The following is a 26,832-nucleotide window of genomic DNA, read 5'->3' as shown; positions in this document are numbered from 1 at the left end:
GAAATGAAGTATGGGTTGAATCGACCCGTAGTTTTTCATTTTTGAAATTCACCATAAATTATTAGTGTGAGGTAACTCCGTTTATATTGACTTGTTTATAAAATACATTTATTGAATATAAATAACAGGTGTACACAATCGCTTACATGATAATCGAAGCGGGCAAAAGCTTATCTCTACAACCTTACGATTAATTCGATTACAAGAATTTTTAATTACAAAAAAGCTATATTTCTTTACAGTTTTATACATGGTCCTGTACCCAATGACATGGATACGGATAAATGGTAATCATCAAAGACACCGATGTAACACGCCACAATGTCTTCGACTTGTACGGTTCTTATGTAACGTTACCTAATTTATTTCAATTTTCCACTAAGCAACAACGGAAAGAACCGTAGACACTGTAAGCCACGACACTCTTAGAAACACATAGGCAAGTAACAGCTTGAAACCTTGATGAATCCAATACAATCTAAAATGGAAGACGAGTTACATTAAAAAGGACATCTTGTTGATTAAACTGATGCGATTATTATGCGACGAGAGAAACAGGGAATTGAGCACTTACTTTTGCCATCTGATTCTTGCTTGTCGGAGAGTGTCGAGGGGGTCCTTGATCAGGTATATCCGGATGCCTTTCATGTACGTTTGGAAATACGTATCCCAAACGATACTCTTTATGTCAAAGAAGAAGATCTTTCTATCTTCCGGTTCAAGCTTGCCGTGCAGCTTGTTAACCATCTCCGTTGAGAATTTCCATTCGTGGGTAGTAAAGTAGTTTAGTACCGTCATGAATTTGTGAATTTTCTTGTAAATCTTGAGTAATCTGTAACGTGATCGTTGATTGGTTCAGTACAATGATACAGGCATACCGTAAGTCTTAAAAAGGTACAAAACTTCGTCTACTTTGTATGTAGAGTGTATCATTTCGCGGGGCAAACCGTAATTGAAATTATTCGAAAAATGTAATACGGATATACTGATTAGCCAAAGCTTATACATGCAAGAATGACAGAACCAGCCACCTGCTATTCAACCTTGAATTAGTTTTCGACGGTGTTAATCTGATGCACATTGTATACACCGACCCAGAAAAATATTCATAAAGTTTTCCAGGATTTGAGACCTTTTGTGTGTGCGATCTCGAAACTGAGCTTATCGATAAATCACCCGGTAGAATAACTGTTTTGCCGAAGGTTAATTTAACCGGAGGTTCTTTTATCCGAAAGAGTATTTTCAGAATAGTTTGCATTCTGAGTGAACAAAGCTCAAAATCTGAAGATATAGAGAAATGAAAGTTCCGAAATTAAATATTGGGAGCGGTTAATACTTCGAACAGCTAAAAAACCAAAAAAATTATTTGTCAAAAATCAGTGTTCGGCAGGAGCAAAATTTCCATTCGTAAAATGCAGAAGGACCAGAATGTCAAAAGGACATCAAAAAAAAAAAAACACGAGTCTGATATTTGAAAAGTCGACTTTTTCACTATTCGGTATTTTCGAAATTCAATATATTGCACTTCGTAATCTTGCTCATTCTCGTAGAAAGAACTCCGGTAAATTTATTCATACATTTTTGTGTTCTCAACTTTGATTTTTCTACAAGACAACTTTCCGGATTTACGGCCATTATACATTTTTAACTGCTGGTAATTTGACTTTCGGGATTTCGTCTCGTCGACTTTTTGGTCTTCCGCATTTTTATACCCCACCCCTTGATATGAAGTTTAACTATTCGAGATTGCTGTACGTTTGACTAATATCTCGTCGTTATTTCACCTGTTGATATTACGTTAGCGATTATAATGTCAGGTACGTGTCCACGCTTAAGGATGCTTTGACCTTTTCTAAATGGTATTCCGTGTAGGTACACTACTGACTTATACTCACATCACATACACGAACTCCGCGCATTTATCAAAGTCCCCGTGTTTTTCGAAGCAACGATATATTGCATACGAAAAATATTAGCATATTTCAAAAGTAAATAATACTTTTTTGACTCTTTTAAAACTCGAAGTACTGCGGCTTCTAAATTTAAAAATTATGCTGTTGTCGTGAATAATTTTACCAGCATTTAAATATAGCATTTTGTTCTTTTGCATTTAGCGACGAAGGTCTTCTACCTTTGTACTCTATCGTGTTGAAAAAAACATCGCGAATAATTATTGGCTCATTACGAGCGACATATCTGTATCTCATTGGTCACTTTAATAACCATGATGCCTTACCGCGGCTCCTTTCCAACGCATATCGTCGCCGTGTCGATCACAAGGGCTGGTAAAAGGTGAAGTACGTAGACTAGAAAGAGGTGAAAGACTTTGCTCTTCGTATTTCGGAAGCTGTAGTACCACATCGCTTTTATAGAGGGAAATGCGATCCCATACTTTTCAGACATTTCCTTCAAATCGTCCCAGGTGATGGGGTTGTCCCGGCTGCAGTAATTATAGATGGGGATTTCCGAGCCGTTTTTATTTTTTCTGCGTGATAGAAAAGATTGTTATTAGAATCTTTTACTAGCGTAGAAGAGGAGTTTCAGATGATATAATATATTGCTGCTACTAAATATTTATGAAAAGACGACTCACTTCTGTGCTGAGAGGCGGAATGTTTAAATGTCCATTTCGTTTGCATTTATCAAAAACGAAATACACGAGTGTTACTTGGGGTGATGATTATTAAAAATCGATTCTCGTTTAAGATTTAACTGCCAAACTCGTTCAAATATAATTCGCAGCAGTTTTTTGACTCAGTCCTTGGACGGTACATCGCTTGTTGACAAATTACTAGGAAATTTTGTTTAGTGATTCGACCTTCGCCAAAAGCTACGAAAAATATTCAAATATTTGCACGGGACACGCTAGAACGATGAGATGAAATTCGAGTCTCTGGGGAGCCGGACGAATAGTTCGTTTTCGTACGATGTTTCGCGTGGGTATTGCGAAAATTTGCAGTTCGCTCGAAAATTCATTTGAGGTCCCATAATTTTTTAGGTATAATTTACCTTTTCATTTCGGCCACGTCCCAGGCAGCGGCTATCATCGCGTTAACAGTCATATCGCCGGGCACTACATTCGCCTGGATAGATCCGTTACAGTGCAGAGATCGAAGCAAACCTGTTCCAGCTCCAGCTGCCACCCCGGTTGGACCGTACATGTTGTCTATCCATCCCCTGATCGGTTCTTGATATGTGGAAATCACTGTAAATCATAATACTCGAATCAATATCCTGCGCTGCAGTTGCTTGAATCAAACAATTCCAGATCTAACCAGTTTTCGATTGTAAATAAAGCTTTGACGAACACTCCGCAAACCAAAATTTCAAGTTATTTGAGACCTGTTTCACAAATGACACAGTCAAAGTTGTTCAATTAAAAAATTCATCAACCGTGAATCAACAAACGGATACAAAGATCAACGTCCGAAGTTTCGTTGGCAATCAGTAATTTTATTTAGTGAATAATTTGAATTAATTTAATCAGTCCGACTGGTTTTTACCGTTGCGAAATGTAGATTTCAAAGCAAGCGAGACGTTTCGCCCTACTTATTGTAAATCAGAAGCTATCCTTTCTACGTATTCGATCCTACTCGAAATTCGATCCGTACATAATTCAAATCACAAGAGATCGCTCTGCAGTTACGCTCTGTGTGTGGCTTTAGATAGAGACGGAATACGATAATCCTCGAAAACTAAAGCGACGGTATAACAAAGGCTTAACTTATTCTAGAAAAAGAAGAAAATTACACTGAGAAAAATGTTATTTGTTACATAGTTATTAGCAAATTATAATAAAACGGGAACCGTTACAATTACGGTTGGCATGTTATCGGAATTACGTGAGAATATGGTAGAAGTAGTTACCTACTCAGTGTAATCATAGTTGTCGATACCAAATTTCCTGGTTACATCAAATTACCTTAATAGTCAAGAAAATGCAGTACTAGTGATAATAATTAAAAGACATGGTACCACATACTATATTACATGGTTAAAGATATAAAACTGTGTCATTTTCATTTCGTACCCATTAGCTATAATATTTGTCGGTTACGGTAAAAAATATAAATAGTGAAGCTCTGTGTAGTAACCGCGTGCAAGACTGAATCCTGTAGGACGTTCCTTTGTGACTCTAGTTATGCATAGATCGATCACACGTAGCTTGTGTTACGCGTCGGACAATTTTTTGGAGGGTTCGACGTGTGCGAAGAATGAGGCGTTCGGTCCCCGTAAGATAACCTGGTATTAACTGCGCCTTCGAGGCCTGGCGACAGCAACCGCAGTTACAGCCATGCATTTATTATGCAGTTTCAACGGCGCGTGAAAAGTGTATAACAAGAAGTAATCATATCACTGCATATCTTGCTCCGCCGTTACCGCAGTTTATATCTAGCAAAGAACCTCGAATTTTCACTTGCACTTAACGCGGAACGATGCATTTGTTTGCGTTTGACGCGTTATGCTTTTTAATTGTTTGTAGCGCAGTTGATCGCCGTGTTGCTACACTTACCAATTGCTGGACGGAACATTCCAACGGGCAAATCTCCAGCCTCTTCCCTGATAACGTGCTCAGCAACCGCTTTTGTGTATGCATATGTGTTAGGCCATTTCCCCAGCAATCTGAAACGTAGGGAAGGGAATGTGAGCTGACAGGCTGTTTTTTATTGGAAATATAATGTGAACGGCAAGATATGCGACTCACCAGTTACGCAAGACAATTAAATTTCACTAAGTTCTATTGACGCCTCTTTGCAAATCAAGCATATACTTAATCTAAGGTCGTCACCAGGTCAGAAAAAATGAAAATTTGATATTCAATATCCGCGAGACAATAGCTTGTTGGTATTGGTGCGTCATGAGGACTTGGGTCGTTATAAGGGGACACACCAGTGAAATTTGATTAATAGATTTACTTGAAATTTAAACTTGTGATCAATCTTTAAAAAACAAACTGTTCTATATCTGGTTTCAATTAATTATGTTTCAAATGTGTTCAGGTATTATTTGAAATGACGTCATAAAGTAGTGTTTTTTTAGTTTATAGAGTTTCACTGATGTGTCCCCTTAAACTGAACGAAGAATTATTGCATAGGTTGACGTCATACGGATGATCGTGTTGAGGCCTGTTATTCGTACGTACTAAAAAGGTCTTCAACGATATCCATTCGCTTTATTATATATCGAGTGTGATAATTTCCTCGCGTACGAGTGAATGAACTGGAATGATTCATGTAAATCTATGAAATATTTGCATTTGCACCTTTTATATATATTATTCAAACGGAGCGTGAATTCACAAGCACACATGAATTGTTCTTTGTTATACTATTTTAGCTTTAATTGATGTATGTGTAACACATGCAAGTGTTACTCGGAAGCTTCATTATTTTAATGTTAAGCGCAGACTGCATTGTCCGATGGTACCGATTGATTGTCCAACGAAATTATAACGCCTAATTATTTAAATCTATCCCCAACGTTCCCTTATTACGTATTGTTTACCTCGATTTTATATGCATCCGCAATATTGTTCTACTCCAGATCTTCGAAGCATTTGGGTACCGAGCAATGCGCCGTGAAAAACAACATACCAATGAAAAGCAACTGATTACGGGTATTCCAATTTGACATCATATAATATACATATAGTGGCATGTCAGACCGCGTCTAGAATTTTTTTGCAGCATCATTAATATATACGAAGCTACTTCATCTGCAAGAAAGACAAAAGCTCACGGCTGATAAAATGCCAATATGCAATCATTGCTATTTCGAAGAGTCAAACGTTTTGTGCTGAACTATAAGTAGTATTTTGCAAAAATTACTATCGACATAAATCGCTGTTGTGTGAATCATTCTTGGCAGCGACAAGGTGGTAACTCGTGCGTCGTCGGTGTTGTTTGAGACTCTGCAGTGGACTATTAAATCGAATCTGAATTTCAATTCCAGTACGCAAATCTTATAATCGTTCTCTTTTCCGTGTGCTGGACAGCGGAAATTCTACAGTATCGGCGTTGAAACCGAAACAACGTCGTCGAGTCCCTGTAACCATCCGATTCTTGAGTTTTTTCTTTAATTGCGTCGAATCTTTGTCTTTTATTTGCGCATATTACACATTCGATACACGCGATTCTATCCTGAGTCTATAGTGTTTTACATGTAAAGAAACTGGTATGGTAAACCGTGGAATGTTGAACTCGCGTAAACGATACGTACATTAAAATCCTTAGAATTTTCTTGGCATGCGCAAGAAGTGAAGTTTGTCGTTGAGGAAGGTTTCATAAACCAAGCCAAGCCTCGAAAGGTACGTGTTTACAGGGACGCGTTAACGTATCCAGTTTCAATAGCTACACTACGTGTTGCTCGTATGTGTACTTTAACATCTTCTCGCACTGCTATGTACGGGAAACAAACACCATCGTTTATACGAGCGACCGTAGGTATACTATTCAAATCGCCTTGAGTACCAAATTATTCATCGTCAACTTCAGTCTGACTGCATGCGCAAACTGCAGATGTAGGCTTCGCAAACACGTTGCCGCATAGTTTGTCCTCATTTAAGAAAAGAAGAAAAAAAGCTTGTCTAACCGATGATACTCACTCTGGTGTGATTTCGTCGAGGAATTTCTCATTTACGCAGTCAACCAACGTAAGAAGCTTCTTGTATTCTATCGGGGGGTCGTAGAATTTCTCGTCTATTTGCTCCTGCGGGCAGTTTGCGTATGCCGTCGACACGTGTAGGATGGACTGAAATCAAATTGCGTCGTATTAGGAACCTGATCGGGGCGTTTATTGGTATCTGTAGGTTTAGCGAACGGTAGCCCGGAAATGAAGGGATGTCAATCGTTAGTTCACAAAACTGAATCACCTTGAGCTTGGGCATTTCCTTGCAAAGCTCCAGTATGTCCTTCGGTGCTTGAACGTTGATGGCGACGGCGAGTTTTAATTTTTCGTCAAACCTGACCGTGGCAGCTCCGTGGAATACAACAGAGACTTCTCTGGTGATGGTCGATCTGTCAATCGGTGTCAGTCCGAGTCCAGGAGCATTGCAGTCGCCCGCTACGGGGACAATTTGGTGACGGAATTTGGGCACTTCTTCCTTGAGTCGCTCAAAAAGCTGGTGAAACAAAATTTAAACTCATTAGGAGATCGAGTTATGCTATACGCGTTTATGGCGTGGTAAGCATGATGGAATGAAGAGATGTGCGAGTTGCGAGCAAGAGATTGATGAATCTTAATATCTTTCTATTCAGTTTCATTTTAAGTTGTGCGGTACTTCGGCCTGCTACTGGCTTCAGACGTTACATGAGAGAAAAAAAAAAAAATTGAAAAAGTGTTTTTGTAGCCTCCCTGCCTTTTTAGCTTCGACTCCTTGACAGGCATAGCGAATCGACTGTCCGAGTTTTAAACTTGACTAATTGCGCACCCATTGAGATAATCAATCACTAACCACATGCGCATTCACACATATGCCGATCACTCGGCTCTGAGATTGTATCTTTAAATCAGTTATAACGGATAATAGGAGGAACGAAGTGTTCACACATGTGAAAGACTGTGAAGTCTTGTCACGGAAATATCACCGAGGGCTTTGAGTACCTAGATACTTAACATAGATAATTAAACTTGAACTCAGTTGGCTATAGCAGACAAACAGCTGCAAGCGAGTTAGCAAACTCCGCTAGAGAATTGCGCCGTCTCAACAATCTCTTAACACCCGGAATATTTGCTCAAGTAATATACGTATTCTGCGTTTACCGGATCGTCAAAGATTTCTTCGGCTCTTTGGTGCACATCCTTTCCCTTCTTCGCGCGAACGAGGAGGTAGATCGAAACGATCCCGGGGCATTTTCGCAGCAGTTTGTCGATCAGCAGTTTGCCCAGGAATCCTGTGCCTCCGGTGATGAAGATACTCTGCCCTGTATAGAACTCTTGAAGCGTGGTTAATTTCGTTGGAGGAACTGACATCTCGACTGGCTTTGACGGAAAATCCGCCGGGGTGTCCGGCGTCGATCCGCAGCTATCGGCCACCACCACTTCTTGTCCACCGGATTCCATCAAAACTTCCACCATTATCAAACGCTCTGTGAAACGAAAAATTCCATTCATTAGGATAAGGGGCTAATTTGACATTTCGTTCAATCTGTTTCGTGAAGCGAATGGTATGATACATTTATGGTAGAAGTCACTTGTCCTTCATTTTCGAAAATAAACAATGCAACGATTTTCAGTCATGCCGAGTAAATATTTTTTCAAGCTGCGGTTATTTACCCATTACAGCGCAACACAAAACGAACCCGTGACTTTGACTGGCGCTCTGCATTCTCATCAGAGATGCATGCTGTCACATATTTTGATACTTTCGCTACGTACGTGGAAGTCATAGCAGCTATTTTACATGCGAAATTAACAACATTGCGATCGACCTCTGCCCAGAATGAGGAAAGGTCGGAAAAAACAAAATCACGTTGTACGTGTCTCCGTTTTTATGGCCAGCGGCATGTGGTTTCGAGTGTACTTGATTCGTCCAAGTTGTAAAAAGATAATTCTCAACCGAATGGGCGGTAAAAAGTAATTGGAGAACAACTGCTGATGGACAGCAAAGATTTTTCTCCTACAACCGTTATATCATTACAAGGATGTTTTGGCACGACGGGAAAAATTTGTTCTCTCAATTTACAAGAGTACAGGCATTCTAGCACATTGGCATTACGATTAGCACTTGCAAATTCCGCAAATTGGTACTTTATCTACGTGTTTTTTGTCAAAGTTTTACTGGGAACTGGTTTTCGCAATGTCACAAGATATCCGATAGTATGTAAATTTGCGATAACATGAAGTTACGCGGTAAAAATATTTTCGCAAGCGTTTTGTCTAGATCTGACAAAATTGTGTTCAAATATAAATTTTCGTGATACATGTATGTACTCGAACATATTCAAGTGACTGTTTTGATAAATGGAAAAATGGCTGTGTAGGAAAATTGGTCAACCAGAATCAACGCGAACTTCCCACAACAGACAGCATCGTCTACTCTTACTGTCCATGTGACACATGTCGAAGCGAAGCGTACCGAATCGCATCATGAGTTGGGTAAGTTTTCTTGGCCCATTGGAGACGACACGACCGTTCCTGATTACGATTCGTCGCATGATCGAATGTCGAAACGACTTCTGCGCCATATATTACAATCTAAATCGTATAACGTACTGCGCGATTTGGTCGATCATGCGGGGCCGAAACGCGAATGTCTAAAACACAATGTGACCACTTGTCGAGGGTCGCGTTACTCTGATAATCACATCATAAATATCAACCGATTGCAGACCTCGCGGTGTGTTTGCCGAGATACTTCCGGATCGATTTTGACAAGATTTACTGCGAAGCATCCGCTCACGTGATCTTCAATTTCGAATTGGCGGATAATCTTACACGCTGACGATAATTATTTACTTACATACTTGCTGATGACAAAAAAACTTATCGACCCGCGTCTATTAGCCAGAAGATGGAGTCAATTCGTCATTGCAAAATTCGGTAGTTGCTTGTATCGATAATTATCCTGTACCTGTTTCCTTTCCTTGAATTATCTTCGGGACAAGTGCCGAACGGTTATTAATTATTCTTTCCTTGTGTCGCGTTCTTTTCACCTTACTATAACGCGATCGAAATTCTGTGAACAATGATGACCAAATGTTACGAATAGATTTTCCTGTAATGCTGTCAGTATCGCAGTATCTTTATTTTTCCCTGTCATAAGTATTCCGTTTTTTTTATGTTTTACGCCCCCTCTACGTCACTGTATGTACAAGATGCACAAAACGTGCCAGCGGATGGGAACAGAGACCAGAATGAAAACACCGAACCTTTTTCCACACTTGACACGTTACTCGTAATAAAATTTTATTCTCCCTCACCGAGGTGAAATGTGAATAAAAAAACGCAGAGCGAATACCGAAGATGTGGGAATGATTTGAAAATTAAAAAAGAAGTCGAATACTTTTTCAACTCGCGTGTGTTGGACGGGCGCTCCGCGTAGTCTAGCCTCGGCGGCTCCGGGTTTAAAACTCAATTGCCTATAGCCGTGCGAGGCTGTATGTATAAAACTACACAATAGATATCGACTGTTGCGAGGAGCTTCGTACTTGCCGACGTGAAACACCGCAAGGAGTGAAAGTTGATCGTGAACTTCAGGTGCTCCCGCTTAAAAGCAAAACGCCACCTCTTTTCCGATTGGTGGGCGTTAGATGAATGTGACACACCAGCGACGCGCCAATTAGATGCACCTATCGGTTCTGAATTTGGAAAATTTCTTGTTCGGAAATAAATTTGATAGAACGAAAGGAAGAAAGAGAAAGATATGCAAAAAAAAAAAAATAAATGGAAAGATTTTACTAAGCAATCGACGCCTCGCGGCGAAAGTTTGACCGAGGTTATTCGCGTGCAGTGGGATTGCTTGCGATTATTTTTTATTTATTTCTTTTTTCTCTCTCTTCTACTTCCCATACCAAATATTGTCGGTGCGCGGTATAATTTTCGCTTGTCCGTATACAAAGTTTCCAAAGTCCAAGGCATAATCGTCTCTCCTCCGCGCCTGACACTCTGTCTTCGATAACTTGTGCTAATTGTAATTTCTTGTCACGCGCACGATGTGTGGTAAATCTGCGCAAACTGCACGCCCTAATTGCGTTTAGCTTTCCCAATTACGCGTAGCTTTAGCTGATTTCAATGTTGCTACGTTATTCAGTAAATTAGTCGAACACAAGTTGATCCGAAATGTTTACCAAATTCATTTCGATATTTATACTTGGCACGAGGTTGTCCATGGAATTTGAATTCGATTACGTATAGATTTCAAGGAAAAGATATTTATGTTGATTATCTGCGTGATCTTACCAATCAACCAATTCGGATGTACGATACCTATTCATTCGGAGAGATTTATAACATTGAAAATGGAGGCCGGACTTGAAACTTCTAAAATAATGCGGCCTTAAGATACAGAATTGTTACGAAACCATCAATTTTACTTCACAGATTTTTGTAACAATCGCCGACTGTGGTTGAGCCACAATTGGAGGGTCTCGTTATAAAATTTGCATATTTATCTTTGTTCCTCAATAATTTTGAGCACTTGAGCTATCTCTGTATTCCATGTTTTCACTATACAATAACGTAACAATCTGCATGTCGTATGTATGGGAATGTGATAACAAATCGAAAGAGAAAATAACAGGTTAAAAAATTGTGTACAAGGTTAAAGAAATACGAAGAAAATTACAATCACCTGTAAATATCACAGAAAATCGTAAAAATCGCATTAAGCTTGACGATTAACGCATATGTAATCTTGACGTTAATAGCGCAATACGCCAGTAAAAGCTGAGTGCTTATTGAACCTATACTGATATAATGAATAGGGTGATCTGTGCGGGTCATCACTTAATGTCATCCAGAGAAATTCTACTTCTGCTTTGTCATTTCCGAGGACATTCCATATGCGCCCTATTGGCCACCTTGGTGTCAATTATACATTGTACTTATTTGGACTTCTACAGCTCATGAATTCTAAGCATAATTGTAGAGCGGAAAGTGAGCAAAACACACAATAACCATGTTGCGCGTCAGCATTAATGGGTTACTAATCAAGTATATTTTATTCGTGATTAACATAACTTGTTTTAAATACGGGTAGGTTACGTAAGTGTAGGAAAAGCATGCAATCAACATCATCGGAGCGAGTGCTGAGGATTCGTGCAGTCTATACCGACGTCAATCGTACGGTTGAACCTACATGTTTATCCCCGATTAATATACAGGGAAAATATTTAAATTATATGTGATACCAACATGTGCTCAATCGTATGAATGACACGGAAATAACGTTTTTCAAGCAGGTTTGGTATATACTATTGATAAGGTTGACGTTCGTAACATCCGTCTAATGATGCATTTTCGAAAAAAACCGTTATTTTAGAATTAAAGAATCGTCTGAAATTGAGTAAGCTCCCTAACGAAGCAAAAGATAGTGACGTGTACTTCAGAAATTGAACGCCAGACGGTGAATTTTTGTCAACGTTTCGTTAACAATAAGTCAACGTTACTAACTTCAATGTTTATTATTACAGTACGGTCGGCACGATCCCTGAATTGGGTTGGAGTCATTTCATTTCATTACTGGTCAGGAAGAATCGACGTCTGGTGCAAATATCTGCAAGGACTTTTTGGTACCACGTTATACTCATGACGGTAAGATTGTACATCTTTATCTTGATCGAAAATTATTCGAATCTCGCTATCCGATTATTTTGGTTACCTATAAACAACCAGTAGTCATTGTGTTTCCACATTTTTTTTCAAACCAACGTCATCGGTATAATTGTCATGCTATTTGCAATTACGCATGCATTTAATCTACCGGTGGAAAATTAACAAGATCGAACGAAGACTGGGGAGGGGAGAAGCGGACGAAAAAAAAAAAAATTAATAAGCAAATTAAAACAATCATGTACTATTGTTCTGCATGAGACGTAGTGAACTACTGTTCGATCAAAACTGTCTGACTTGGAAATTTTCATGCGGATGACAATGGCAATATTGTAGTTCGTTAGAACTAATGTCATTGAAAATTATGCATAACATACCGATATTCTTTTAAATATGCCAATGTGATAAGTTATCGGCTGCTGACGCTGAAATTATTATAATCCCAATAACCGACGTTGATATATGTTCACCTACCCGTTGGCTCACTTGACATTATAGATATTTAGGAAGGCCGGGTGCTCGTTATTTATATCGTATGCTCGTGCATACATCCATCGGTCAGTGTTGTGTCCTCGTATCTTGCGATGTTTGAAACATGTTCTAATTTGATTGTCGAATTGTTGTCGATTTTGATGATCGCATATCAATGCAATAATCGTATTTTTATCACTGTTAATTCATTTCAATTTTACCACAATGTCATCTTCTCTCTAGCATTGAAATCGATATGGGATAATATTTCGTCCAAGGTTGCTCATGGTGACCTAGAACCCTTGGCCCTGGGGCATTTCCTGTTTGTATATACTGGATTAGTCGCGGCATATGAATACGGATCCTTTCATTTACAGCTCCCAAATATTCGAACTGGTTCCTAATTGTACTTTGGCCTGTCTAGACACAAGAATCCAAGGTTTCGATGCAAAACACAATGACTAATAAATTGTAACGACTGGATCTCTCTGGGATGAAATTCATCGAAAACATTTTCGGATTACCATAATATATTTTGCTGATTACGTGGCTATTCGTGGTAATTAAAATTCTATGCGTCATTTGTAATTACCAGTGCTTCGCACCCGTGACGTCGCGATAATCTACTGATTTCGACAAATACATTATATTCACATTTTATGGGATTAAAACGTGGTCTAGTTAACAAGCATAACGCGTCATTGATCGAGGTTATTGCAAATAACCATCCACGTCCGGAGAAGTAAATGAAACATCGACAAGTTACCGGTTATTGCGCATGAGAACGTGTATTCTTCCATTACGTAATCGGTTTTTTTGAAATGTTTTTTTTTTTGTTCAATTGATACACGCGAAGTAAGGATTGAATCGCTTACGAACGAGTACGCTCACGGTGCAGATTTTGCCATCAAAGGTTACTAACGACATCGAGAAAATGTATAAACCCAACTTCTCGCTTGGACTTAGCTCCGTTACATTTCAGTAAAGAAACTTCATGGCAACACCTAATGTTGGATCTAATGTGCTTGGATCGTTCGTTGAACGAATTTTTTCTTTTTAATTCGTTACTCAAAATATTTTTCTTGCATATGGTTGAATTTAGAGGGAATGTTCATAAATCAGAAAGTGAATATAACATTTTTCACCCTAAAAATCGGTGAGCAATTATGGAAAAGTATGAGTAATGCACAAACGATTCGACTATCCCGAATCAAATATTCATTTTTGGGTTTCTAGTCGTAATACGCGATATGGGAAATGAAATCAGATATTTGAAATAATGTTAGCGCTTGATTAATGTACGGTACGCTAAACGAATTCACATCGCATCGTGTGACAAAAATATTGCGCACGTATCAATTAACTTCCTTTAACCAAATTAGTATCTGTAGTCACCTAGGTATGCAAACTAGTTTCTAAATATTTATCGGTGGTTTGTATATACCGGTGAGTTTATGACGCCTGTGTCATGTTTGAGGAGTCTGTTTTTGATTTGTATATTAGGTACGCATTATTTAAATTCAATTGAATTTTGCCAAAGTTTTTTGACAGACTTACCATTAGATGAACATTACAGGCGGCTTACTAGAAATTTTATAAATTGCTCGGGACGTATTTTCCCATAGTGTTTCTCTTACGATTAATTCACCACCTGTTATTCGATAGATTTCATGATCGATCAACGGTTTGCTTTCAAGGTTAATTCTGTCGCCAGTGCTCAGGTAAACCAACATCCATCCGATTGCAGAAGATAAATTTTTCGCGTTTGACAAATATCATTTCTCAGGCTCTGTTCAACTTCTATGCCGATGGCTTTGAAACATAACGATCTTGACACCAAAAACACCCTACGCACATCCCAGATAATTTCACGAGGAAGGCATTACGCAAGACACTTGGACAGAAAAAACACACTGATAATTATTCCGTTAGTGAATTTTTGACGTTATGCTATTTCGTTTCAACGTGAACCTCAACTTCACGTCAGAGGCGCTTGATAAATGACAGTCATTCAGACAACTAATTATTCAAATTTTTCAATCCAAGAAACGCACTTCGTTCAGATAGTCTTTTAGTCCCTGTTATTTACATTTCATTCATTCGTGATCCTTACAATTTATTGAAGGAGACATACAAATTTTGTGGGTATAATTTATTGTTAGACACAAATGAATAGTTCGAGGTTCTGCGTCATCCATAATTCATACGACGGGTTATTACTTTAAACAGAAAATGCACGCATATTCAAAGTATTGATTCCGGTGAAACGCTTGCTGTATTTACTTCCTATCGTCAATCCTGGATTTCACACGCTTGCTCATATCAGTTCAAAGTGTGTGCGCCCAAACAGGGCGGAAGTCGCGTATGAAATCACCACAGGCTGTCCTCTGGCCTCGAATATCTGAGCCACACCTTGTCCAATATTCACTACGAATGTAATCCTATCTCCGTGACGTACAATGTGTACACAGCGGACAGTGTTACTTGTCTCAAATTCCTTTGCATGAATTCAGGTATACGTCACATCAGTCAGTGTTAAGTGCCAGAGTCCACTGCTCGTGACATTGCGATTCGTGCAATTATTCCTGGTGCCTAATTAATTTATCAATCAATCTGACAAGTAGCAAGTCATGATGTTTGTAAGTACGGAACGTGGCAGCTGATCAGCCTCGTATTTAATGTCTCGCGTCTACATTCCGCGTCGAACCGTTCTTGGACAAGGGTAACGCAGCGATCAAGATGATCGATTGACGGAGAATTCGTGATTTTCGAAGCGTGTGAAACGAGAGGGTAGTTGTACTTGTGAAAATGGTGCCCCGCATGTCTGTGCCGTTGCGCAACGTAAAACATATGCATTGGCCGTGAGAACATATTGAATGAGCAGATTTTAACCACTCATTGTTATTCTCTTCAGCTTAACTTTTAATTATGCCAATATTGACGGTTCTTTTTCTTCTTACTGAACACTTTGTAATTGTAATTTGACAATTATTTCACGAGACATTGGCAGAGATCAAGATCTTCCGTATCCCTCTCGAACATGTTTTACGTTTGTATTTGTATTGGAACGACACCACTACGCGCGTCGTAACATCAATCTAAGAAGTGGGCAGGATGGATATTAATGTTATTATTATAAATGTTAGTTATGCGAATTATGTTGCTCGTCGTTTGTTGAAAATCAGTCAGTCAGTAAAGAACAAAAATTCTTTTCCAATATCTGTTTGGATAGTTCGGTTTCCGAAGTCTGTGAAGCTTGCGTAGGTGTCCCATTTCCTAACCGTGTAATAAAATAACGCTCGCGCACACACGCAATTGAAACGCTATATTTTACACACGACTTTTTTTTTGCGCATGCGCGTTTTCAAACAACTCAATTTTGCGCACTGCGTCGTTTAGGGTGAATTGTTTAATACCAATCTTATGCGTTTTTAGAGATACCTTCGGTGCTTCTCAAATCAAAATTTCTTTCACAGGTGTTGGAAAAAATAGTGTGTCGATCGGCGATGTCTGACTCGTATTATTACAGCCTGCAAACTTCACATTTGTCAGAAATCATCCATCTTCCACCATTGTAACACAATACGAGGGGTGTTCAAAAAGTAACGCGAATTTTGTAATTTCGCGTGTTGTATCAGTCCGATTCGAGCGATTTTTTCGTTGTTGTGTTGGTATACTTGTCTGAAAAGTTGCTGTGGTGTGTCAGCTATATTGGATATTCAGTCTATTGTCAGCTGTCAAAAAGGTTACGTGTGGATTGGTAGGATTGGCGATTTTGAAAATGGCACAGAGAATTTAAATTAAATTTTCCTATATAACAATGGAGTAAAGTGTAGCAAAGTTTTAGGAATGTTAAATATTGCTTTTGGTGATTGTGATTCGGCGATCATTCATAATCACTTCACTTTTTCCACGTCTTCGTCGGGTCATGATGGGCTGGGGCGTCCAGAACGCTCGTCGGTTGGGGTACAAAAATGCGAAAGTCATTCGGAATGCCGACTGTTCTGAAATAGTATATTGTGATTCCAGTGCGGGAAGTTGGCGATTCCTGTTGAGTGCGAAGTTTGTGGTTCACGAGCCGAAGGCGAGTGCAGCAATTCACACGAGTCAGAAATCGCAAACCCGTAATCGTGACACGCGATAATTTTTGTAGCACCTGTAATAGGAAGTTCGACTTCAGAAAATTGTAAATCTAAAATTGTAGTCTAACCCAAACGTAGACCCGGTACTGCAACACAACGGACGCGATCCTAATCACGAGTCATCACGTCAGATGGCGCTAATTTCAGCGGTTTAGCTCAGAAAACAGTTAGGAAAATACCATTACATGAACTGTGGGGAATCGGATACTTCGCACACCCGCCACAGCACGCAAAGTCAAACTTTCCGTGCCGGTGTTAAAAAAACACTTTTCCGGATAAGAGAGCGTTCGGTTAAATGAACTTTCGGGAAACCAGTTATTCTAATGGGTGATTTATCGAAAATCCCAACTTTAGTACGCCGATCGTTCGTTGTTTTAAAATTCGTATTTAGAAAATTCATCTTCAACGTCTTCACGGGCATCTTGGCAACGATTATACTGCTTGAAGAACCTCGTTTTACTCATAGCAGACTCACCGAAAATAATATTTAACATTTCTAAAACTTTGCCGCACTTTATTTCACTCTTATAGGAATATTTAATACACATTCTTTGATCCATTTTCAAAATCGCCTATCCTACCGAAACACATGTAACCTCTTTGACTTCTGACAATAGACGAAATATCCAGTAGGTATCGCTAACACAGTACAGCGACCTTTCTGACAAGTTTACCAACACAGCAATGAAAAAATCGCGTGAATCGGATTAATACAAGACGCGAAATTACCAAATTCCCGTTATTTTCTAAACATCCCTCGTATACTACTATGGAACTTGTCAAAATGTTTGTCCAGACAACTTTCGTGCTACAAATTGATTCAAATTTCGTTCCAACGACGTAATTTAAGTCGAAAAAATAAGTTGCAAGGTTTAATGGTCAATTTTCTGTTGTTGGACTCGAAATTTTTCCAGTATTTATAACCAGAATTAAACTTAACGCACGGAACCGACGAAACATGGATTTCAGTTTCGCTAACACGCATAATACTTTCATGATATTCAGGGAGGGAAATTTTGCAAGAAAATGCCGAATATTATGAATTAGATGAAAAAGTGTTAGTACTACAAGGTTTGGGAGTTGAGCAAATTATGTGTCCGGAAATTTTCGGCTACACTCGTGTTGGTAATATAGACATCCGGAAATCGTATTGGTCTGACAATCAACATATTGTTAACATATTCGTCTTACTACAATCGTGTATTTAGAACCACGGTAATGGATACCGAGGTTATAGGCCAGACCTGTGATGCTTATTGTAATTTGTCAAATGTGTGTCGTATAAACGATGAATTCGGAGACGTTACGCGTTTTGATAATAATATACATGCTGAATTACCAAAACATTTCGTTCACCGTATACGATTCACTTACAATTCTGTCAAAAAAATTCCATTCATTCAAGCCGTTGAGTTTCATTAATGAAATATATTTGCCTTTCGTACAGCATTAATAGACGGAATACTAAAATGAAAGAAACACGGGTTTGCTCGCTAATAAAACGAAAACAGAACATTTTTATTAAGGGTCGATATATCCAATGTGTTGAGAAATTACATCAGTTTAGCAAAAAACACTTGACCAATTATAATTGCAATAAATTGTTGATCGTGGAAATTTTGTACTCATAACGTTTCCAACAATTTGAAACGATTCACTGATGGATATATTTTTTGATTGTGTGGATGAGTGGTACGTGCGGTTAAAATTGGGGAAACATGTACACCGAAGTACGAGGAACATGGTTCTAAGTAGTCGAACTGAACTTGAATTAAAATTTTACTCACCTAAAATTGAAGTCCCGAGTAAACCAGGAAGCCCACGAGAGCTGAAAATATTTTCACTAGTGTTTGCGGATACTCTCTTAGCACTTCTTCTAATTTATATGTAAATGTTTTCAGTCTAAGCAAAGATTGTTTGATTTTCTGCGACGCGATTTACTCGTACCAATACACTGTTAAAAATTTTCGTACAGAGTTCGTGTAATTCGAAGTTCGTACGGGATTTTGGAAACCTTGACGGAAGAGAGAAGAGCTCACAAAAATTTACACGAACTTCACTCGGAATAAGAAAATTTGCACGATGTTCACACGATTTGATGAAAATTATCGGATTTGCACAAGAACGTGTGAAAATGTATAGCGAAACTACTAGGAATTTCTAAAAGTAGAGCCGAATAACAAAAAGGCGATATTTGCGTCTCCGGTAGGTGGTATACAAGTTATTATATATTACTCTGCAGTCGACTTAGGTACGAGTTTTCTCACGATTTGCTGCATACTTATTAGCGCACAACCGCTACCAAAGCGATTCGTGATCTTGAGCTGCCACTTCAAGAATGACGATCACCCAAGCTCTTCGCAAAGATGAGAGCGAGCTTGGTCTGCTGGAGGCTCTGCAGAACTTGCGTTGAAATGACAGCGCGGCAGCGGGACCGAAAGCGGATGCGAATGGAGGGGATGCCTAGGCGTCTGGCTCTACTCCTCTTTTTCACACTTTTTTTTATTCTCCTTAATAGAATAAACAAATTTTTAACCACGATGAGTTCCTGCGAAGTTCAGTTTCTTTTTCATGAATATTAGAACCGTCGGTGGTGATACTTGCGTTAAATTATGTTACCTTAGCTATTCCTTATATGTATTCGTTACAATCTGACGATGCTGATATCATAAATTGTATTTCATTTACATGCAGACTTTGAAAAACTTACGTAATTCCGGAGAGGCCGGATGCAAAGGTAATATAATGTGGCAATCATGGTGAATGAATGATAGAGGACGGTTTGTGTAGAAATCCTTTGTCAGAGTTTACTTCTACACAGACCGTTCCTACCCTGGTCGTTTCTATAATAGAGTAATTCTACGTTGCCTGGTTAGAATAAGTTGAAACTTATTCGTCCGGAAATAACATTTAAGTAAAAAGAAGAGAAGTTATATTACCGTAGGATGACTGATACATGTTAATTTTCTAGAGCCGGAAGTTTGTCTATGGCAAATAATTATAAGGAACAATCATTAAAGTAAATAATGTGAACCACCGTGAGACCTATAATTCAATTAATTATGCGCTTCGTCGTCAAGACGTTGACGCCTGAGGAACTAAACCTGTCTAAAAAATATTGTAGTAACTTCCTTGCCCGATATTTCTGTGGCTATTTGTTGTATAAATATTTTGTCTCCATTGAAATTTCCCTGATTATGTATCACAAAATTTTAAGTCGGTTGAACTTTGGAATTGGTAACTAGATGAAAGTCCTCGCATCTAGTCGGAGAGCTGGTGACGAATTTGAGGAGGGTATTTTAGGCAGTTTGAAATTAAAAAAAGGTACTATATCCATGCCAGTGAGTCTGGAAGAGCGTTTGCGGTTATTTCGCTATTACACAGCATACGAGATTAGCAGAATATTAATTCCAAAAAATATTCTTCAACCACTTTGGATGTTTTGAAATTTTTTGATTCAGCATTTGAAAATTGATTGCTAAACAAATCTTTTCGTCAACAACGCCTGCCCTTTCTATAGAGCGAATATATCTGTTTAGATATTTTATATGAATCTGATGTCAGTTAAGTAATATTAAAAATTGTCTTCAACTATGTGAATTAATATTGTCTGAATTAAAGTTACGTATGAAACAAAAATTAGTTTGAATAATTTAAAATTTACAGAAATAAATTGCTTTGTTTGGAAATATAAATTTTTCGAATGATTTTCATTAACAAATTTATAGGTTTTTTTTAGAAAAAAATGATGAAATATATAAATTAATTTTACTTTACTGTTGTATTACAGTTACTAAAAACATTGTTATTGCTCGAAAAAGAATAAACCGCTTCAAAATGCTGTGTACACAGCCCGAGGTACATGCTGAACTCGAGTCACGTGATCTTTCAGCAACCAATCACAGCCCGATGAGCCAGGGCTTCAGCAACTGCCGGCAGGTGCCTTTCTCTCTCGTACCTATGTCTACGTATAAGACTTTTTTGTCGCACTCATTCGATACCTATATCCGTGCCAGGTAATTATTTATAACCGTCGTATTCGTCTGGCTTTTTGCACATGTTTTCGATGTTTATTATAAATCTGCTAAAAAAAAAACACAGAATGCCTAAAAAGCATATTTTTAGCGTACATGAATAAAACAAATTCGGGGCAGTCTGGTCTTACTTCAAAACTGTCCAACTAGTCTGGGATTTTTGTTTCTGGATTCTATAAATGCTAAATAAATTTTTTGTTTTATTTATAAAGTCCCCGAAGAATATTTTTTGGAATTAATTTATTGCTAATCTCATTTGCATTGCTGCGCAGTAACGAAATGACCGCAAACGCCCTTCCAGACTCTCGATTTGAGATTCAGTAACATTGATTTTTTTACTGTTTTTTATACTTTCAAATTGCCTAAAATACCTTCCCCAAATTCGTCATCAGCTATTGGACCATTCCTCCTTCACTGATAGCTCAGTAAATTCGTTTGTCAGCAATAATTAATAACCACCTTCAAATGTACCTATGCATGATAATGTCAACCATTCCAGCTGGCTTATTTTTGCGCATTTGTTTGCGCCAATTTGTTATTTTACGTACGATGGTAATAACATAAGGAGAATTGAAATACACCAGGTGTTTCCTCGTTGTCTCGACGAACGAGGGGAAAATAAGGCAGAAGTGATTGAGAGCTGAATGACAATGAGCATGATGATCCGTACGAATGGTGAGGAAAATGAAGAGTGTAAAAATAATGCTGTTAGTATCTCCGAAGAAACATAAGCGGCTGTGGGAAGCAGCCTGTCAGTTCAGGAAAAATCAAATTCCAATCACCCCTAATTGCGGTTAGTGAAAAATCACAAGCAAAGTAACGGATGGTTATCAGATAATTTATTATTCAACTAGATAATCAATTTGCCCGGGCTGCTTAATTTTCGATCAAATTGTACCACGTATAAATTCGCAGGGTTCGCGATCAATGGCGAGAAAAAAATGACTACTCTATCATTTTTTGCTATCGAATGTGAAACGAGTTTATACGATCTAAGCGCGGGCATGTTGAAAACCGAAAACTTTCCTCCACTGGCATACTTCGCAGTCCAGCGAAACTATCCAGAGATCGGCAGAACGAAAGATGACCCGATACGATGATAGTTTACGAAGCTTGAAAATATGTTGTTTCCTGCCTATTAATGGCTGTGGTAATTAAATTTTCACTAAATCTTCGGCTACGACGTGAAGCATATTGTCCCGGTATTCACCGAAGTGGCTCATAAACTGTTATGATCGATCAGAACGCAAAGTAATTCAACGGCGATAAACTTTCAATCCGTTCGAATTTATTGATCGCGATTTACTTTTACCGCTGCTCAAATCTTTCCACATACTTAAATAAAAACGTATCTGATGTAAGCTGCTGATTGGAATTTTCAGTCAAGCAATTCTTTGATCGAAGAATATTTTCGACCGTGTTATTTCACCTTTTACCCAAGCTGCCAAATGTGATTGTTAATCTCAGTTATTACCTGTGACGATAATTGTTCGCAATTATCGACTGAATATCGTATTCCTGAAAATCGTTGTCAGATTACGTGGAAAGATCGTCAAGGTTCAACTTGGGATTCTTCGCGTTATACAGGGGATTACCCAACTCGGCACACGTAGAAATGTATTTTCAGTTGACTGTATACCTACATCCCGTATTTCGTGACGCATGGTTGGATACGATCTGCGACTTCGATGTTGGGCTTTATCTACTCGGTTAGCTTTAACGCCGATTCACTACGTCGTGAATAATACCGGCTTATGGGATATATTATACGAATGTTTTGAAGACCCAGCGAAGACTTTGGTAATTTAATGGAATTATAAATTGATACTTGGTAATTGCCTAGGACATCGTACCAAAGGGGGGAATCAAGCTTGTATTTTTCAGGATTTTGATCTGCACGGTTATAGTTTGTTTGTCGAATTTGTTTGTCGAGTTCAAGTTAGTCACGTTGTTGATATGGAACACTGAGCGAGGAAAAATCACGGTTTCGATATTTTACTGTGACTTTGAAAGAATTAACTTTTCAAAACATGATTACGTTTCGCTCCAGTACGGATTACTAAATCTCGGATCATACAAAAGTTACGGTGCAACGATATTTCTCAAACTTTCGTTGTCACGAATTCAATTTTGTTTCAATTACTTGAACATCAACGATGCTGCAAGATCACTTGGACGACGCAGCTATAATCCATATTCACCAAGATATTACTGGAGAATTAGATCTTGATCTTCTGATAATCGAATTCATCAACCTTAACAACTGCAGCAAAGCAATTTTCGGTATGTCAAAGTGAAATATAAAAGTGTACTTTGTATGAGAAAGACTGAGAAGTTTAACGGTGTTATTTTGTGCTAGTCCAAATTAACCCTCCCACCTACACTCAGCTCCACACCTCAGAAATATACGTTCCGTCGCGTCGCCTCTGGACTGTGTCGTGTCGTAAGTAAGTATTTTGAATCGTGTTCGTTAGGTTTATCTAATAATCGAATTTTCATTACATCATTACCATCACACATATCCATTCTCTACTGATGAAGGTTCCTATTAGTGCGGTTAATTTGACGCAGGCTATTTTAAACTACCTGTTCTTTTAATTAAGGTTATTCTGTCGTTTCCGTGATATTTTTCATCACAGGTTACTTTGTTGTAAGTTGTTATTTGCAGGTTATATTGACCGTATACCTAGAAAAAAATATCAATTAAGCCCAATTTAAATGACGTTGCTCTCAAAACTCAAGGATTTTCTATTCAAATATGATACTGGCAAGATGTAATTATTTTTAAGTCGTTGTTAGTTAACCGCATTCAATATAATACGGACTTGATCTTGACAGTATTGAGTGAAGAGTTGCCAGTGAGCGGAATCCATAGTTTAACTGGTTCGTAAGTTTTTACCACAAGTTTTGAAGGTGTAACCGGTAAAACACGCTGCTTTATAACAAAACATACTCATGAATATGTGATAATTACGAAAAAATCCCCGTGACGCTCCGCGGTTTTAAACTTAAGGTGAGTGGCGTTGCGGTTTGTCGGATAAGAATTGACGTGTTATAAGTTAAAGTAGCTCTTTGTTCTGGGGAAAAATTATATCAACCGCAGCTACCTGTCAGGACGATTGTAAACAGTCAAGGTGAAATCGCAGTCTCGCCGTCTTTTTTAGCGATCTCTGGTGTTACTCAGGGTTGCCATTTCGGACCTTTGCTTTTTAATATTTCCATTAGTGACATTGTTCGAGCTGTGAGTTAGTTTAATGTTCTCCTATTCGCGGGTGACGTGAAAAATTTTCGTGTATTTAAATGGCTTGAGGCTCCTCTCTTATTTCAACCAGATCTCAATAATATCGGGAAGAGGTGTAAACTGAATGAAATGTTTCTAAACGTTCCGAAATGCCACGTCGTGAACCTTACCCGTTCTATTTCTAAGCACTGTACGCAATATCATACTAACAATATCCCTTTGGAGAATGTCTCCTTGGTACGTGATCTAGGCGTCACCTACGATAACGAGCTTTCTTACATTCGCCACTTCGTTTCTTGCATCTTGGCAGCACTTAGGATACTAGGATACGTTATGCGTGTTGCAAGCAGTTTCGATAATTCGAGAGCGCTGGCGTTATTATCCTGGTATCCAGTGGTACTCGAAATCCTTGAGGTGCTGTAAATGTCCTTGAATTCTGTTTTTCCTTAAAAAGTCCTGGAAATATTCTATTTTTAAGGTTTGCTGTGACTGATATATTTATTTGTCTTCACTGAGTGACTTTTTTTTGAAAGTGGATTCCCGTCTGGAATCACGTTTTTCGGTTTTCCCTACTAACAGGTTGTAGTAGAAATAACGTATGTATCGTAGGTCGCGCCGACTGTGTACAGTGCTCTCTATCCTCTGCACTCGTGTATTTTTATTTCTTCCGAATGTCCTTGAATAACCTGAAAATGTCCTGCAAATGTCCTTTAATTTTTCACGGACTTTTTACAGGACACCATGATTATACACAGCACTGGTCCCCTCGCCAACAGTCTTTCTCCTTGCTTTTCAAACGCGTTCAGCACAAGTTTCTCCGCTTCGCATCGTTCCGTCTGGGTACCCCCATGAATCTCATGGACCATGATTATGGTCCCAATTTTGAGTCGCTTAAATCTTCACACGCTCAGAAGTAAAAAGAAGTTTGCAGACTTAATGTTTTTGTTTAATATTATCGATCATAATTTCAATTCACCGGCACTCTGTGCTCTGGTGCATTTTAAATAGGGAGTTAGGTTAACCCGTAATGGTGAGCTACTGGAAGTTCCCGTTTATCGCGCTAACTATACGTTCTGCAGTTGGCTTCCACGCTTACGTAGGTTAGTTAGTAATCGTGCGTAGGACCTTAACAGATTTAGGTGCTCAATAGCCTGATTTAGGAGCTTTCCATTATCTTTTTGGTTAGTCAATGTCTCATTTTTTACATTTAATTTTTTTTTATGGCCATTAATAAGAGGTTCCGTACGATTGTGATGAATTTATTTTCATTCGAAGTAAACGTAGGACTACTTTTGCCATAAAATTCCCGCTATTCTACAATCTAATTATCTACGTGAAGTAGGAGTTTTTTAAACCCAGCTTTCAGATGTCTACTGTCGATTTATCGTCCGAAGGTCAGCAATCGACGTTTCTTTTTATATGAAATTGCCGGGGTGGGGGGGGTTCTTCAATTTTTCGCATTGAGCCCCGTAAAAAAATCAATATATTATTGAATCCTTTGATGAAGCACTAGATAATTTCCTACGAAAACTAAATTCGTTTGATTTTTTTAATTCACGTGATTTGTTTCCGAGCAGCAGTGGTCATCGCGAAGGACGTTTTTCAAATAACGGTTTACGCTAACCATTGTGTCTACTACATTCGTAAATATTTTTCAATACAATTATGATGCAATTATGTTCAAATTGATAGATTATTTTCGCATTGCAAAAAGTTGTCGAAACATTGTTGCCGGATGCTGACGTACTTATAAACGAACAAACGTAACAAGTGTACGGTCTCCCAAGATTGGTGATTTCCAATGATTCATTGGAAAATGGACAATACAAATATTTATGGAGAAACGGATCAATTATCTTACGCATCCTATAAATGTAAATTCCATTTGCTGATTTCAAGCCTGTGAATGGAGGCGTCGCGTCTATAATATGTAAATCATTTCTCATAAATTCTCCTCAGATTTTGAATCATTCTTAGTTAAAGCCTAACCGCATCTCGGTTCCATAAGAATAACGATCGTGGTTTGGGAATCTGACAAAGTTGCTCCATACGTAAGTCATTGGAAATTACAACGGCGATCGTATTATTCGAACATAGCATGGCGTGAGTAAGCTCACGGAGGATCTATGTATAGAACGCTGTTTGAGATCAAGAAAAGCTCAAGTTTCGATATTTCTTAAACATTATTTTATTGCATACAGCTGTTTCATTGTATCATGTAATATAATATGATACGGTATAATGATATGTACAATACATTACTCGATTACAGTTAATAAGTATATGTATATTAGGTATATATGTATATACACCTGAAAAATGTATGTGCATGTACAGCGTAACAGCAGAAGTGGAATCTATTTTGCAGATATTCGCTTATCGTTAGCGCGGTAAAGTATATCAAATTTATGCCTTTCTTTACTGCGAACAGAACGCTATGGCCTGTATGGCGAAAATATTATCACATATTTCTCCCATGTCACGATTAACTGCGACATTTAACAATTCAAACTAAAACGTACGTTTGAAGAGCTTCATTTAATATCTATTTCAATGAAATATATAATTTGTAACATTTGTAACTTCGTCGAAATCGCCCGTTCGAACCTATGAAGAAGATTTCAAAGTCGATTTACAGATAAGTTAGCTTATGAATAATTTTCGTCGTCTGGCC

At 38.4% G+C, this 26,832-nt stretch overlaps 2 protein-coding genes across 6 annotated transcripts in view; one reads left to right on the top strand and one right to left on the bottom strand.

The window, feature by feature from the left end:
• Nucleotides 1-91: 91 nt before the first annotated feature.
• On the bottom strand, nucleotides 92-19,290 carry LOC124218074 (fatty acyl-CoA reductase wat). Of its 4 annotated transcripts, XM_046624464.2 has the most exons (10): nucleotides 19,165-19,290; nucleotides 18,671-18,711; nucleotides 7,762-8,087; nucleotides 6,872-7,120; nucleotides 6,605-6,750; nucleotides 4,514-4,623; nucleotides 3,010-3,205; nucleotides 2,237-2,485; nucleotides 575-832; nucleotides 92-478 (listed from the first exon to the last, which is right to left on the bottom strand). In XM_046624464.2, the coding sequence occupies exons 3-10, from the start codon at nucleotides 8,074-8,076 to the stop codon at nucleotides 379-381; spliced, it is 1,623 nt and encodes a 540-aa protein (XP_046480420.1). In that variant the 5' UTR covers nucleotides 8,077-8,087; nucleotides 18,671-18,711; nucleotides 19,165-19,290; the 3' UTR covers nucleotides 92-378. The 4 variants fall into 4 exon arrangements, with proteins under 4 accessions (XP_046480420.1, XP_046480419.1, XP_046480421.1 ...); XM_046624463.1 differs by having other exon boundaries at nucleotides 18,671-19,281; XM_046624465.1 differs by lacking the exons at nucleotides 18,671-18,711; nucleotides 19,165-19,290 and adding an exon at nucleotides 10,004-10,142.
• LOC124218071 (uncharacterized) overlaps nucleotides 11,774-26,832 on the top strand; it is a 196,570-nt gene continuing 181,511 nt past the window's right edge. For both annotated transcript variants that reach the window (XM_046624456.2, XM_046624455.2), the window contains exons 1-2: nucleotides 11,774-11,900; nucleotides 12,132-12,252. The gene's annotated coding sequence lies outside the window, so the exon portion shown is untranslated. The remainder of the gene's footprint in view (nucleotides 11,901-12,131; nucleotides 12,253-26,832) is intronic.

The sequence above is a fragment of the Neodiprion pinetum genome, chromosome 4 (genome assembly GCF_021155775.2).
Source record: "Neodiprion pinetum isolate iyNeoPine1 chromosome 4, iyNeoPine1.2, whole genome shotgun sequence".
Taxonomy (NCBI): domain Eukaryota; kingdom Metazoa; phylum Arthropoda; class Insecta; order Hymenoptera; family Diprionidae; genus Neodiprion; species Neodiprion pinetum.
The sequence above is the reverse complement of the archived record's forward strand: the minus strand, read 5'-3'. Positions and strand labels throughout refer to the sequence as shown.